The sequence below is a fragment of the Carica papaya genome, chromosome 7, assembly GCF_054855325.1.
Source record: "Carica papaya isolate Zhongbai chromosome 7, ASM5485532v1, whole genome shotgun sequence".
Taxonomy (NCBI): domain Eukaryota; kingdom Viridiplantae; phylum Streptophyta; class Magnoliopsida; order Brassicales; family Caricaceae; genus Carica; species Carica papaya.
Genome location: NC_142315.1, coordinates 5,322,313 through 5,339,854, shown reverse-complemented (window position 1 = coordinate 5,339,854; position 17,542 = coordinate 5,322,313). Strand labels below are relative to the sequence as shown.

Sequence of the window (17,542 nt, the reverse complement as noted above, 5' to 3'; positions counted from 1 at the left end):
AGTTCGATATACGGTAAAACAGTTGAAAACTAATTATCACAACCGTACTTCGCCACTGTGGCCTATACAACAGTCGCGATTCTACTCTCGTAAGAGAGAATGCCATACCATTCACAGAGAGCAGTTCATCAACAGTTAATAGTAATTATATTCGCTCACCACTTAGTGACAACAATAAAACAAATTTAAGTCTTTCCACTTTTTTTATCGATTCGAAATCATAGTCAAATTTACAGTACAAACCCGGCAGGGTTCCATTAACCAAAAACTCCCCGACAAGGGCCCGCATACTTGCATTGGGTCATTGGGTTGCCTTCTCGGGCCAAGGCCCAATTGGGTCATTGGGTTACCTTCTCGGGCAAAGGCGAGGTCGAGGGTCCAAGGCCCAACTCGTACACACGTCGTACCGTTCAAAATAATTTCTTTCATTTCTATGAGTCAATTTAAGCATGCATTTTCGTATTCACAGAAAATTCGAAAACAAAATACTCAAATTTCATCAAATGCTCGACAAAATACGATCTTTAAAACAATACTTATTTCATGCAAGAAACCAAGTCAAACAATCATGAATTTAATTACCTTTTAAATATTTTCAAAGTCTAGAAAACACAATAGGAGAGTACGTGAAAATACCAAGACCCTTACCTAAACTTTCAAGCTTTCGGGTTCCTAAAATGAAGTTGCTTGCGGATTTGAAGGAGAAGGAAGATTGCTTGGCAACCCGTAGATTTTTGGAAGGATTTCTGGAAATTTAAGGAAAGGAAGAGCTTAAGGGTGAGCTCTTAGAAGTCTTAGTGACGAAAGGAAATCAAGAAGAAAAGAAGAAAGGTTACCATGGGAAGGAGGAAAGCTTCTTGGGTTTCCTTGGTTCTCTCTCTCAAGTCTTTTTCTCTGTCTAGTTTATCTCTCTCTCTCTCTCTCTCTCTCGGCCAAGTGAAGAAGCAGCAAAATAAAGAAATGGGAGAGAGGAGAGGAGAAATGGGATTTAAATAGCCAAGGGGAGTGCATGCATGCACACCATGTGGCAGCCAGGCAGCAGGCAGCAACGGACGTGACTTGTGGGCAGCAAGCGGACGTGACACAGGCATGCAGGTGGGGCAACAGTGACGTGACAGCCTGCATGATGGGATGTGCAAGCATGCAGCAACAAGTGGCGTGAGCAGCAGGTCTGCGTGAGGGGACGCGCAGGTGTGCAGGTGCATGGACAGTACAGCTCTGCGCGATGAGATGCGCAGGTGCGCAAGGCAATGGGACTTGCACTACAGGTGCTGCGCTGTTCCGCTGGCGCTGTCGGCGCGCACAATGGGACGTGCGCGCACGTGGCACGCGGGCTCGCAGGCTCGGGTGTCAGCGCGTTGCGCCTGCGGGCATTTTCCGCGAGGCCTGCCCGTGGGTCCCTTTTTCATTTTTTTTGGTTTTCAAATAATATTTTTAAATTATGCCGATTTTAAAATTTAAAATGCAAAATTTAAAATTAACATAAAACAAAATACAACATTCGATCTTGAAACGTCTTTAATATTTTAAATGCCAAATTAGAGATTGAAAACACAATAAAATACTACATCTGATATGTAAAAAGTTCAGGGGTGTCACACGTAAACTAAATAATTATTATAACCCATCTCTTGCTCTTTCTATGACAGGCAACAAGTCAAATATCTCCTAGTTGAAGTAGGCATATTGTCTGTTCTAAAAAATAACTAAAATCATTGTATTAATCATGGATTTGTACGTAGTCAGGTAATGTCGGACAAGGCCATCACACTAAAACCAATTATGATAAACTTTGATCAAGGTAATCGTGATGACTTGCCTGAAAGTTTGGACTTAGGTTCATAAGAGAGTTGGTGAAGGAAGTGTGGATAACAGTGTCACTGAAACTTGTGTAGGAAGAAGAGAATGTATGGAGGGAGTAGGGAGTCAGCACTTGAATGACCAATAGTTCTTGGGCTAAAGTCCATGGCCATTTCTGTGACATTAGCCTCTCCGTTTTTCGCAAATGACAAGATGTTATGTTGCCTTGTTGTTTGTTTGTCTTTCTTTCTCCTTCCCTCTCTATTTTCGGGTTTAGGTTATCGCTCTATCTTTTGGAGGATGTCTTATTCTCTTTTGCTGTAATTTTCTCTCTTTCTCAATAAATTTTCTCTCTTTTATATAAAAAAAATTACCCCGAAGTTCTTTTGGTACTAGTGTAACGCATGTAATTAGAGATAATATCTTCTTCCATAGAATTCACAGTCCATGCATAATGGCTGGCTTCTGAGTAACACTGGTACGGTAACCAAAATTTCATCTTCCTCTAATGCACATTCTGACTGACTGTGACCAGCATAGAAAGTTATTACCATTGAGATGAATGGTGGTAATTTGGCTAGGTGGAGTTTCAGAATCAGAGGAGGCTCGAGAATTATGGGTGGTTAACATTAGGTGGAGGCAAGGAATGTGCAGTCGAAATTTAACATACTGGAGGTTTGTTAGTACTGTCGTGGCTACAGGAATAACTGCTTAGGATTTAGTCAAAATATTCCTGCTCTACTAACATGTCGATTAAGGGGAAAACAGAGAAAATGTTTAATTTTCTCTGGTTGTTTTTCACACATTACAAGGTCTTCTATTTCTGGCATCAGGAGATCTTTATACAAAAGGAAACTGATTACACAAAAGATCCTACAAATCTTCTTATTACTTACAAATCTTCTGAGTCAATCATTTCTTATTAATTACAGAAACATTGTTAGAGACTAAATTAGAAAATAGATGTTAAGAATTTAATTTGTTATTTGTCTAGTACTGTGCTATTTAAGTAAACAAATGCCATTTCGTGCTTGCAGCTGATAATGCTTTCTACATTTTGATGGTGATCATATCTGTAATTATCTTGTTTAAACAAGTTTTTATTTATTTATTTATTTATTTTTATTTTGTTTGCAGATAATGATATTATTGGTTCTACCAAAATTCTTGGGGACATCTGGAGCAAATTACGCCAAAAATCTGTTACGTGCTTCAGTTCTTGTTCAATACATTCCAAGATTGTACAGGTTTCTACCTCTACTTGCTGGTCAATCTCCCAGTGGCTTCATATTTGAATCGGCATGGGCCAACTTTGTTATAAATCTTCTCACTTTCATGTTGTCTGGCCATACTATTGGATCATGCTGGTACCTCTTCGGGTTGCAGGTAATCCAAGGTCAATATGGTTATTTGGCAATATTTTTGAGCATGCTTTTGTTCAAACTTATTTATGCTCTTTTCTTCCATTTAAGTTTATGCAAACTTCACCAACAGCACATTGCTCAATTAAGATGAACTCTACTTACAGAACTGATGACGAAGTTTGAGTCCTGCCCCTCCGGCATAAAAAAAAAGTTTATGTGAACTTCACTAGGCTTTTGCTTTGGTTGCTGAATTTTCATGATTAGTCTAAAAATTGTCTTCCCTAAAAACCAAAATGTTGAATTACTTGAGAAGTTTTTGCTTGAGGCAGTGGAAGTAATGGGTAAACTGAACAGAATTGTTGTTGCATGTAAATCTTTCACTTGTTTTCCTATATTAAAGCATATTTTCCTATATATTTAGTGTACAACTCAACTCACAGCTTATACCATAGTTTGGACCTTAGGATCATTGAGGTTATGTACATGAAACTCATTCTTTGACCATATCGCCCAAATCCCAAATTGTAACATTCTCTCTTGATTAAATTCTGCTAAAATGTAGACTATGGTTTTCCTATATTACTACTATTTCCAACCCATATCTCAGTGAAGGAATTAGTGAATTTGTGTTTACCCTTCTTTTCGACACATCATACAAACATCTGATGTTAATCTCCTAGTAGCTACTGGACTTGTATAATTAGCATGTAGGCTTCTGATATCAATTCAATTCCTTTCATGAACAGCATTCCTTTTTGCGGTGTAGCGTTTAGATAGTCCAAAATTTTGGTGAGTTGCTCATAGATGAGCTTCTTGGATCATGCATAATCCGACTCACACACTTACTTAATATGCTATATCAGTCAGAATGTTACGTAGGTAATTAGTTTTCCAATTAGCCTTTGGTACTTTCCCTTATCTAGGCTCCATCTTCACTTGCTTTGTGAAGCTTCTGATCAGAACTATGGGTGTGCTTATTAGTTTGTATTCCATTTTCCCTGTTGCTTGCAACAGTTAAGGGACATATTTCTGTTGTGATACAAATATCCCTTTCTTAGAACGAGCTCCTTAAAAAGTACTTCGACCTCTTAATTTCTTTATTTTAAATTCTTTGACCAAATACTGCCTTAGTCTTCCTTGCTCTTTACTATATCTCCTGTTATAATTATGTAATTTACATAAACCAATTATGCAGCAACTCCCCTGAGTTAGAATTATCAATAAATAGGGATGATCTCCCTAACCATGCACGTAGAAATTGTTTTATCCTATACAGGGCTTTCTTCTATTCAGTTCATATCAATACTAGTTGGTAGATCCATATAGATTTCTTCTTTTACTCTCCATATAGGAATGTATTTTTAACATCAAGTTGTTGATACCAATCAAATTGAGAAACCTAGAAAAGTAACAGTCTCAAAGTATTCATTTTTGCCACTGGTGCAAATATATCCTAATAATTAATTTCATATGTTTAGATATACCTTTTTGCTACCAGCCTGACTTTCTATGTCTCTAAAGACCCATCTGCCTTGGGTTCCACTTAAAAAACTATCAATTTTTTTTCCTTTGGGTAATTCAACTTGGTCCGAAGTTCTTTTTTCTTTTTTTCTTTAATGCATACCTTTTTTCCTTTCATTGTTGTTAGTGCCTCAGATACTATTATCATAATGTTATTTAGGGGATAGAGGAAACTTCAGTTTAATGGTGACAGGTTCTTGTAGGACATGAATGAGACAAAGGATATGGAGGGTATTTAGTATAGGTTCTGATGCCTTTTCGTACCATAATGAGAAGATATAGGTCAGGTTGATTGGTTGATCGAACAATCTGTACAGGTAATCCATTTTCAGTGGTTTCAATTGCAAGGGATTGTATCCAATCTTTTACAATACTCAGGAAGTTGAGAAAAAATCTTCTTTCGTGAGTAACCTGAGTGATAGGAGGAACCAGTTTTCTTGAGGCAGTATTAGGCTGAGAAGTAGAATTAGGATCATAACTAGGATTGGGTCCCTTGGATAAAGGAGACAGGTCTACTAAAGAAAAAGAATTGTCCTTATCTTCCAAAGACAATTTCTTCCTCTGAAGATGAGGATCAGTGATTTAAAGTCTGAATCAAGGTTCAAAAGTGAATGCTAGAAAGGATTCAGCGAAAGGCTGAAAGGAGATCCACTAATGAAGGCTACAAAAAAGGACGTAAACCAACCAGATACGCATTAGGTCCAAGCTTTTTAAGAATAGGGCAATGCCCCATCTCTTGAGCATTTAGCATTTTGTTATGGGAATATATCATTCAAATTTAATGTGAACCGTGACACAATCATCAACACTGGACTCTTTCCCTCTGTGATCGGCATCATCAAGTTTATTGTCGATAAAGCAATTTGGCGTCTAATCTCAACATGGAAATTTTCCATATGCTAGGCAAACAATACACTTTTAAAGGCGAGAATGATGAGGAACAAGTAACACATCAATGGGTGCACATGCTGGATGACCATAAACAAAGTTGAGAGGGCTTTTCTCCATGGACCTATTAACAGAGTTGTTATAGGCAAATCTGTCAATAGTTAACACTAGATCCTAGATATCCTACTTGTTTCCTATAATACGCTTAAGAAAATTACTCAAAGGACAATTATTATATATATTTGTCTATCAGCTTGCAGTCCCATTTGTATAATATTCTCTTATGCTTCTCCCTAATTTAAAATTGTCGTTGGGATTGCTGAACGGATGGTAAAATCCACAGGAGACTTCTTGTGGTCTGGTGTAGGTGAGAATGTTGGGGGTCATCTTGTCAAATCAGCTGTGTGTTGTCTTCTTTATGGCACAAGGTGTTGAAAAATGAGTTCAAGTCGCAATAGAATTGTTGCAACCTGAATTGGGTTGGCCCATCTCCCACAGGTCTGGGAAAGCAATTACTCTGGTATATGGTTTTTCTGCTTGCTTATTTGTGTTAGAGTGGGGAGTTTTTTCTTCTCCTTTTTGAGAAGATAGGTGGGTGGGGGGATGCACAACTTACATCTCATTTCCTCTGTTTTTTATAGATTATCTACTAGATAAAATTCTCAATCTATTCCCATTTGTCCCCTCATGATAATCATATTTCTTGGAATATTTACCTTTTTAGAAATCTTAGTGAATGAGAAACACTTGATTTAGTATCTTTGATCCCTATACTGGAACCTTTTCGCTCTTCATTTAGTCCTGATTATAGAACTGGTCTCTTGATTCTTCAAGGGCCTATATTTGTATATCATTCTTTGATCACCTTACCTGTACCCACAATTACAAATAACATTTTCCTTTTGCATGGAAGTAATCCCTGAAGGTGAGAGTTTCTGTAGTTGGGAATTGGTCTTTAAGAAAATCAATAACCAATAATTTTGTTTAGATGAACAGACCTCATATTCTTCTTACTCATGTTAGATGTGCTTTTGTAGAGCAGAATATGATGGTCATTTTGTTTGAGTTGTCAGGTTGATTGGCAGGTTTGAACTATACTTCTGTCTAATCTAGGGTAGGATGGGTTTGACCCCCAAAGTTGGATATTTTCATTTGCACTACTGTAATTTTGGGAGGAGTTATGTGCATCCCACACTTTGGAGAGGGCCTATCTTTTTTGCTCTCTGGTGCTTTAGTTGGGGATGAATGCAATAATTTTTCAGTCAACATTTTTATTCTATTAACAATATTTGAGAAAAGTATTGCATTAGCTTCTCCTTTAGATAAAGCGCTCAGTTTCTGAAGAATGTAAATTACGTATTTTTCGTTATTTTTGATAATGATATAATGATTATATTTATAATACAAAGATAGCTACCATATTTACACAAAAGAATATCTAATCTGGGTGATTTGGAAAGATAAGAACAATAGGGCTTTTGAGAGTATTGAGAATGAGATATCTAAGATTAGAGATAGGTAGTTTCATTTTTTTGAGTCCTTGATTTTGAGACATGAAAAATATAGGGTGAAGGATTTTGAAAATATTATAGATGTATTAACTAAAGTGTAAACTTTTTGTAAATGGGTGAAACCCCCTTGATCCCTTTGTGAATAATATATTTTATATTTTTATTTAAAAAAAATATTCTAATTAGGGAGAGAATTTCTTTAGAATAAATGCCAGATCGAATCAAACGGATTTGATTAACTTTGGAGCCAAATATTCTAAATAAGGAAGAAAAAATTTTGTAATATATCTGTATAACTTAATTACTCAGTTTTCAACATTGCCCTCTCAAGTTAGGCTATAAATGTTGAGTAAGCCTAAGTTGAACTTCATATCTTCAAATTTTGCCTTAGGTAGCACCTTAGTCAAAATATTTGCTTTTTGTTGATTAGTTAGAATGTAGATGATGTTAGTTATACCTTTCTATCTTTTCCTTACTGCAATGCCTATCTATTTCCAGATGTTTTGTCTTGTCATGATGAACAAGATTCTTGGGTATATTTATAAGTAGCTTGGTTATCACACAACATGTTGATGGTATTACTTACTTTTTTTGTTTTTTTGAAATGAAGGTGTAAGATTAGTATTGAGTAGTGGTGCCAAGGGGCATCGCCTGTATACAAAAAATTTACAGATTGGCTAGCATATCAACAATGTAGCAGTCAATGGTATGACCCAAAATAATATAACTAAAGTAATAAAACCAATTGTCTAAAATGACGCTAAAATCAACTTCTTTTCCTTCAAAAGCTCGGTTGTTTCTTTCTTTCCAAATGACCCAGAAAATGGTGAGAGAAATGAGTCTGAACTTTTTCTTGCTGCTGCTAAAGACTTCCCAAGCAAAAAGTTCAGATAGAATGGATTCATTCCTGACCCAAAATAAACCCAGCAAACCGACCGCAGTGGACCACAACTTGTGAGTAATGGAGCATTCAAGAAGGAGATAGTTATAAGTTTCCATGCTGTTTTTGCAAAGGACACATCTATTGACAGAGATTATGCCCCTCTTCATTAAGTTGTCGATAGTGAGTATGTGGCCTTTAGCTGCTTCCCATGCAAAGAAAGATATTCTGTGGGATGCCCCAGATTTCCAAATGATTTTAGAGGGGAACGGCCTGATGCTTGGGGTGGAGTTGCTAGCAAGAGGGTTATAGAAAGATTTTACTGTGAATTTGCCGGCCTTAGAATTTTTCCACCAAAGAATGTCTTCTTTCTCGGTAACGTGAGCAGTGTTTAGAGAATGTAAAAGACTTTCAAATTCCTCAATCTCCCAATCTTGGAGGTTCCTTGTAACCGTTATGTTCCATTGCTCAGCTAGATTAGGATCAATAGCATCCTTAACAAGCATATTTTTATCACAAGAAATAGCATGAATGCGAGGAAATCTAGAAGATAAAGCATCTGTGCCCAGTCAACAATCAGACCAAAAGTGTACTTTAAAACCGTTGCCAATTTGCCATCTAGAGTTCAAGAGGGTGGTGCTGTTTAGTTGCCAAATAGCCTTCCAAAGACTGGGGCCATATTTCCCGTTTCTGATCTTGTCAAAATCACCGGTGTTGTAACACTTACACACAATAATTGATCTCCATAAACTGTTGCTTTCATTCCAAAATCTCCAAATCCATTTGCCCAACAAAGCTTTATTAAGAAGAGTGAGAGATCTCAAGCCCAGGCCGCCACCTATATTTAATGGCCTTTTAATTTCAGCCCAGTTAACAAGGTCCATTTTCTTGTTAGAGTCATTGTCCCCCCATAAGAAGTTACGTTGAATGGCTTCCAATTTGTTAGCTATGCTGATGAGGATGTTGAGAACGGATAGATAGTATATTGGAAGGTTTGAAAGAGTACTCTTGATGAGGGTTACTCTCCCTCCCCTTAGATAGATATCTCCTCTTCCAATTTGAGAGCTTATTTTGGAACATATCAATGATGGGATCCCAGCATTGCTTATCTTTAAATTTTGCTCCAAGCGGGATCTCTAAGTGGGTGATAGGGACCTATGTTAGCTTGCAACCCAGAACTTAAACAAGAGCATTCTCGCCTGAGTCACCAAGTACCGCTAGTTCTGATTTATTAAGGTTAATCTTGAGACCAGAGACCGCTTGAAAACAAAGTAATATGCATTTGAAAAAGAATAGGAAGCTTATATCTGGTTGACAGAATATGAGTGTGTCGTATGCAAAAATTAGGTAAGATGATGGTATCACTTACTTGAACTTTAAGTTTTCTGAATAAGCATTTTAACCATATTCTTTTGCATATTCTGCATGCCATAGCTCTGAATTATGCTTTTGCACTTGTCCGAGCAACAAGTATTTGCGTTGTGCTTGACAGGTAACCAAATTTTCCCACACATAAGTACATTATCCTGATGTGGATCTTTGATCAGTAGTGGACACTGCCTAATCCACATCATTAAACATTTGATATTCCTATTTTTAGTCTTATTGAAGTGAGGACCTTCTCTATGAGTTTTCTTCAAGTACCTGAAAGCATGATACAGCTAATCCATGTGTTTTTTAGTAGGACTATTTATGAACTGACTAGCTGCACTAGTAGCAAAGCCAATATCTGGTCGTGCATGTTTATAGATGAGTTTTCCGATTAACTTTTGATATCTTCCTTTGTTAACTGGAATATTGTTTTCTTCTTTTTTTTCCGGCAATTGCTTCCATCGGAGTATATATAGGTTTACAATCCAAAATCTCTGTTTATTTGAGTAAGTCAATAACATACTTTGCTTATGAAACCACAATTTCTAACTGAGTCCTTGTAAACTCCATTTGGAATAAATATTTTAGGTTTCCTAGGTCTCTGACTTTGAATTCATGAGGTAGAACCTTCTTAAGTTCTCCAATCTCATCTTGATTTTCTGTCAAGATAATATCATTTATGTAGATAATTATGATAAATATCATTCCATCAGGGAAATATTTGACAAGTAGGATATAATCTGATTAACGTTGAAAATATCCAAATTTCTTTGCCGCCTTTGAGAATCTGTCAAAGTAGACCTTGGCGAACTGTTTGAGGCTACATGCAAAAAATTCATAAAATGATATGAATTGATGACAGAAAAATGACATTTATATCTTTTTTGATTTGGTGTATATCCAAGGAAGATACATCCCTAGTACAGTCTCATTGAGTAGTTTCATACGCATTAAGTTGCTGCCAGTACTTACTCAGGCGGCTGAAGTATTGAGTGACTGAGAGGTCCTCTTAATGGAGGTCATAAAGGACACCTTCAATCTCAAATGCTTCTATTGTATCTTCCTTATCTAAGAAGGTTTTTTGTGCGGCATCCCAGATTTCTTATGCTATTTTGTAAAGAATAAAAGTCTCGCCAACACTATTTATTATGGAGTTTATGAGCAATGACATGAGTAAGTTATTTTTGGTTTTCCACGTCTTCTAGAGTGGATTACTAAATTTTGGTTTAGTGGCTGCACTTATGATGTAGTCATCATTTCACTGATCATGAATGAACATCATAACTGAACATGTTATAGGAGATAGTTATGGCCGTTCAGTTTGTTTCCAGTAATGATAAACGCACTGGACTAGGATCCTCATTGTAGTTGGTAATAGATGGGGACTAAAAGTCAAAGATGATTGGCATCACTGAGAAAACGAAAAAGATTTTGGTTTTTGAGGATTGCTCTAATACCATGAAGAATAAAAGTTTTATATTTTTAATTTTTTTTAAAAATGATACAAGGATTGTATTTATAATACTGAGCTAGCTACTTTATCTACATAAAAGAATCTTCTTAATTAGATAGAAGATTTCTTTAGCACAAGTAGCAGACCAAATTAAAGGGATTTGGTCAACTTTGGAGCTGAATCTTCTAAATAAGGAAGCAAAGATTTCTGATATAGTTGTATAGCTATAATTACTCGGTTTTCAACAGTTTCTTTAGCGGGTTCCTCCTTTCATAGTACAAAGGGGTTAGGTTGCCATCTTCATACTTTTGTTTCATTTATTCTCTTTGTTATTTTTTGTATGTTTTCTCTTTTTAAAGTATAGCTGATCCTCCTCTAGGTTTTATTCCCTGTTCTTTATTTAATATATTTCTTTTTCCATAAAAAAGAAGCTGATGAAAATTTCAAGGAGAAGCGGCAACTCTTCCAAAGAGTTGGAAATGTGAATCCCTATCAAACACTGTGCCATAAGGGAACCAGTATAGATTGACTTAGGAACTCAAATTGCTTCATCAATTTTATGACAAGGATAAACATGAGCCAGTTTTTAAAAACTTATTTACAACTTGTAAAGTAGACTCATGAGTTCTTATTTAAAATGGGCTAGGGAGTACAAAAACTGATATTTTGTTTCTAGCCTTGCTAACTGACATGCTTGATGCAGATAAATGGATTTAGCAACATCCCTACTTGCTATATGAAGTCTACCGTGCTTGAGGTATAAAAAACTCCCTACCTGTTATAAGGACTAGACGAACCCTGAAGTTCCCACTAGTTGCTTCTCTTTCCTTCTCTATACAGCTTCTCTACAGTTACCTCTCCTTTATGAGTCCTTTTTTTAAAGTTCCCAAAAATCTTGGGGGATTTTGGTGTTGTCTGAACCGTAGTCAATTGGAATTTCTTGGAAGCTTCATCAAATATTGACAACAGTCCTTTCTCCTTTTCTTGGCTTTAATGCATGTGCAACACATAGTGAATACGTTGACAACTGGAATTCTGAATTTCTGGATTACTGGGTTGACTCTTTCTGCTGAGTTGATTCTTGTTATTTTAGTGGCTTGGATTTCATGACCGCTGTTTAGCAAGCCTCGCGAAAGGCTATTGTTGATGCTGTTTCTTCTTTGTCATAGTCAAACTTAATCCCTTGTAAGTTATTGGCAATATATGGGCATTACTAGAATAACCCTCTCCTTCTCCTCTATCATCGATAAGTGAATAAGTTTCTTACTTCCTGCTATTTCAAATATAGAGGGTTTCTTTACTTTAAAAGTCCCGGTGCAGCGCATGGTTGCTCCTTCCTACTTAGCAAAGATAACTTAAAGATTACTCTCTCTCTATTTTTTGAATAGATATTGCGTGGCTGTCCTTTATCGAGTGATGCAGGTTTTCCTCCTTTTTTTCTCTTTTTTGTTTTTCTTCCTCCAATTTCTCCTTGGGTGGATATTACCTCAATTGCTGTATTCTTGCTTATTTATCTTATATTACTTTTCTAAACAACAAATATGGAATTGTAAACCTTAACTAACTCTGATATTTGTTTTCAAAACTAGATCTTGATGCTGCCGATGTTTTTGGCTTATTTTCTTTTTTGGAATAACTAACTTCTTAGAAATAATAGTTCTATGATGTTGATGCAAAATGCCAAAACTAATAATAATATGGTAAAAAATTTGGTATCTAAATCATTGTTTTAGAAGAACAATGCCAATGCCACAAAAGAAGGAAATACCTATTTCCATGGGCTTAGGCAATTTCGGAAATAAATTAAAAATTTATGAAATTCATTTAGAAATCAATAATTTGTTCAATTATGAGCGGATGAAAATTCGTTTACAAAATAGTAAAAATTTACCTCTCACAGCATTCAAGTCAATCTAAACCATTTCAAATGAATTTGAAATATATTGTTTGCATTCACTTAATTCTCTTGGAGGTCAGTTTTTATTCTATTGTAATAGAGTTTTCATCCTCTCTTTGTTGAATTAGGTGTGAATTTTGATATGAACTCCACAAACATTGTTAAATTATTCCAATATGGCTTCATTAAACTTTAATGTTAATGATTATGCTGTTGGATACTTTGTAATGGACAATCTGATCCTGACTATTTTTCCTATCCAATCTTGTAGATCAAAAATAAAATAAAACGCTAAAAATTGATAGTTCAAGCAGTTGATTGTAGAAATCAAAATTTCATGTCTTTTTGTTTCTGGACATTAATGTTCATGAAATACTGGTTTGATTAACTCCCATAAGTGCCATGTTTATGCTTTCTTCAGCAGGTGTTTCCCTGTCTTGTATTCAATTTTTGATATTAAATTAGATTGAAGCACCTCTAGAAGATGGTATTACTGTGTTTTCTTCCTGGACTTTTCATATTCTTATTTCATTCTGATTTTCCTGGTACCAGAGGGTCAATCAATGTCTACGAGATGCCTGTCACAATTCTGGAATGGGTTTGAATTGTCGGGACTTTATTGATTGCGGGCATGGAAATGACATTCGAAGTTTTTCTTCCACACCACTGTGGGAAAGATGGGTAACCAATAAGAATGCTAGTGGTTGTTTAAAGGATGATGGTTTTCCTTATGGAATCTATAGCAAAGCTGTTGGCCTCACGGTAGAGCACGATATCATCAGAAGATATGTCTATTCATTGTTTTGGGGTTTCCAGGTAACATCTACTTTGTCCTTTGTGAAGCAGTATGGATTTGATTAAGAATTTGTAAATAGATTAAGAATACTCTATTTTTCTAATCTACACTTCTTTGAAATAGCATGAAGAAGATTACAACTTAGTATTGTTAGGGATTTATTTATTCTTTATGTTTATTATGGTTGCCTAATAGAATCTCTAATTATAGGTAGTTTAAGATTAAATGTTGAAAGGACTATAAATATCTTTGTAATTCTCGTATGAGAAAACTATTAGTCATTTAATAATTATTTTGAGAATTTTCTCAAATATCCTGTAATTGTGGGATGCATTTTACTATTAGATATCATGGTTTAAGATCCTTTCTTATGTGATGTCTAAGAAACACTTGGTGTGATATTTAAGTGATGTAGGACAAGTAGCATATGATAATTTAAACAGAGAAAATTTAGATGACAAAGAGAAGAATAGAGATAGACAAGAAGAGTTGAAGATCAAAGTGAAGAAATATAAAAAACAAGTAGGGCAAACAATAAAAGATCTATAGGACAATAGCCAAAGAAGAATACAAACAAATAGCATGGAATAAAACCATAACAAAAGAAATTTTTAATCTATCATAATGTTTTCTTTTTTTTTCTTTTTTGGTTATTACTAGTTGGTATTATCATAATATATCTTTTGATTGTTTAATTTTGTGGAAGATTTTTTTTTGTTGTTCATTGAATAATACACAAAAATTAGCTATGTATACAATAAATCTAGCTATAGAAAAATAACCTAACTAGGTTATATCAAATCCTATGATTTATGGGATATTCCAATGAAATAGGGAACTAATCTGATCAGCCTAATTCTGGGGATACAAGCTGTTTACAAAATCTCCTAAAATAATAATCTGCACACGTGTAACATACACGCCATTAATTACTTTTTTCTACAGTTCCTCTCAAATTGTATGAACTAACTAATTACACTCACTGCATATGCCATATTCGGTGTGTGTGAGACAGATAAATGAGTCTTCTCATTAGATGTTGAAACATTTCCTTGTCTACTGCAACAATACTCCTCATGCTGTCTCTTAGTAAGACAGAAATGAAAAAAAAAATTATCAAGTTTTTAGTACTTTTCTTACTCAAAAGACCATTGAGTTCTCTCATAACGAGTCCATATTTAGATGAAGATAGGTAAATGATGGAAGACACAAAATATAAAAAGTTCATACTGATTTTTCATGTTCATCGTCCCATAACGAGATTTGTCAGTAGGGACCTTAGCAAAAACCCTAAGCTTATTTTAAATAAAGATTAAGCATAGAAGTAATTTTAGAAGAGTTTTCTTCAACCTTTTAAATGCTTGGAGATCCTTGGATTCTCTCTTTCTGACACTAAATGAATTCATTCCATAACAACAACCTAAAGAAAGGACCATAGTATTTGGTATAAAGGGGCTACTCTTATTAGTGGTCTATGATCCATTTGGTGAAAATTTGAGAATTTTCTCAAATAGTGGTAGGAGGCTTGGGCAAAGGAACATGTTGAGCCAGAGCAAGACAGGGTAGTTTTGGCTGTGCAATAAGATGTTTTGGTAGGTCATATGAATTATGTAGGAAATGATCTGTAAGCTATTCTGAAGGCAAGGGTGATTTTTAACAACTTGACATCCTAAGTTTTAGCATTGATTTAGGTTCCAATTTGTCTTTGCAGCCCCTCTGTTGGTCCACAATACGTCAGGTATTGCCTTCTAGGATCATAGTGATGTAGTGAGCATTGTATATTACAACCTATCTTTTTATATGAGCAAGATGATGTTATTATCATTGATGATCCAACTTGTGAGAGCAAGTTAATGAATGAGGTAACCAAGGAGATCATCATTGAACATCCAACTTATGATAGTAAGTTAATGCTGAAAAGTGTGGAAGAATTTGATGTTTTATTATCGATTGAATAATACACAAAAGTTACGTATATATACAACAACCTTAGCGATAGGAAAGGGTTTAATTACTTTCTGATCCCATAATGTATGAGATATTTTATCATAACAGTCTAACTAAATCAGCCAAATTCTAGGGATATAATTTGTTACAAAATAGGAAACAATATATACATGCAATTAATCACTTTTCCACGCTTCCCCTCAAGCTAATGATTGGGTGCTTTCTATTCTCGATTTGGAGACAATACTCTGAAACACTAGACTACCTAGCCCTTTGATAAGTATGTCAACAAGCTGGATATTTGTAGATATATATGGTGTATAAAACAACCCACTCTCCAACTTTGTTTTGATGAAATGTGTGTCAACTTCAATATGTTTCGTTCGAACATATATCTTATATCGGATTATGAGTTATGCTGATAGCTGACTTGTTATGACAATATAGTCTTATTGAACCATTTCATTTGATCAAGTCTTCTAGGGTGATCTTTACCCAGAGCAGTTTACACATCTTAGGTCATCGCTCGGAATTCTACTTTCATACTTGACCGTGCTACCATATTCTGATTTTTACTCTTATGTTACTAGATTACCGCCAAGTAATTTGCAATATCTAGACGTCAACCTCTTGTAAATGATTGACTAAACATAATCGTCATTTGTATACGACTCAAGAACCAAACCTCCATTTCTTTTGAAGAAAATACATTTTTTTGGTTTGCTACTTAAGCTGCAACAATACTTTGTGAGATACCTGTAAATGGACTTTTTAAGGTTATGCATAAATTGAATGATCACTCTTACTGCATATGCTATATTTGGTCACATGTGAGACAGATAACTTAGTCTTCCTACCAAGCCTTGATACATTTCTCTGATTACTGCCACATCCTCCTATCTTCTCAGTCTAAGACTTGGGTATATTAGTGTCTTTGTTGGTTTGCATGATGTTTTGCCTGTTTTTTTTTTAGGAGATCACTAACATACTTCTAGTGAGAGATAAAAATGCCTTGTCTAGAGTGAGCTACCTCAATTCTAAGAAAATATTTCAACTGTCCTAGAGCCTTGATCTCAAACTCCTTGGTTAAGCACCAACTTAGGTGTTGTCTCTCCTTATAATCATCTCTCATTACTCTTATGTTATTAAGATATATAAGAAGAGCCTTGACTCCCCCGAAAAAGGTGAGTGTTTAAGGAACAACATATAGTCTTGACTTTACTTATATCCAAAGGCCATCATAACTCTATTAGATTTGGGAAACATACTCGTGGTGTTTGCTTAAGGCCGTATAAGGTCTTTGTCAACTTACACACAATATGAGCAGCCAAATTTCGTCCATAATCTGGGAGGACCTCCATATAATTTTTTTGCCTCTCATTCTCCATGCAGAAATGTATTCTTGTAGAAAATAAGGGAATAAATTCCAAATCAGTTAGGTTTATTTTTTCAACTATTTTCATTTTGTTTAAAATAAGTATAGTAGCTATACATTTTCTGTTTTCTATTGTAAACAGAGGCAGTCACAAATTTGGTAGAGAATAACCAATTTTGTTATTTCCTCCTCCCATAATTTTATTAGGAGTTTGTTAGAATTTAAACTGTATATATACACACCTTTGGTGAATGGAAATGATAAGCAGAAACATTATTTCCTCCATTAAATTCTTTATGGTATCAGAACTTACTTGATTCAAAAGAAAAGAGATCCTTGCTGAGCCAACGTCTCCAATGGCCATGGGTAAGCTTCCGTCTTCTCCACCAGAAGTTTCCTCTAGTTCCTATCACTGCACAGCAACCACCAGAGCTGTGAATGAAATGTCATCATCCTGTATCACAGGGCACAAACTCGACAGCAACAACTATCTTCAATGGTCATCGTCTGTCCATTTAGTCATCTGCAGAAAATGGCGTTTTGGGCACCTCACTGGCGAGCTCGTGCCTCCTCCAGCGTCTGACTCAAATGCGCAAGTTTGGGAGATTGAAGACAGCATGGTCATGTCTTGGTTTATCACCTCAATGACTTCTGAAATCGGAGAGAATTTTCTTCTCTACGAAACTGCCCACGAAATCTGGAAGGCAACTCAGGAATTCTACTCCAGTAAGAAGAACAC

At 35.5% G+C, this 17,542-nt stretch overlaps 1 protein-coding gene across 4 annotated transcripts in view; it reads left to right on the top strand.

Annotated features, from left to right (window-relative positions):
- LOC110821957 (putative cyclic nucleotide-gated ion channel 20, chloroplastic) overlaps positions 1-17,542 on the top strand; it is a 77,048-nt gene that overhangs the window by 27,113 nt on the left and 32,393 nt on the right. For all 4 annotated transcript variants that reach the window (XM_088206899.1, XM_088206896.1, XM_088206897.1 and 1 more), the window contains 2 exons: positions 2,938-3,186; positions 13,238-13,501. In XM_088206899.1, coding sequence (XP_088063025.1) covers positions 2,938-3,186; positions 13,238-13,501 — 513 coding nt within the window. The remainder of the gene's footprint in view (positions 1-2,937; positions 3,187-13,237; positions 13,502-17,542) is intronic.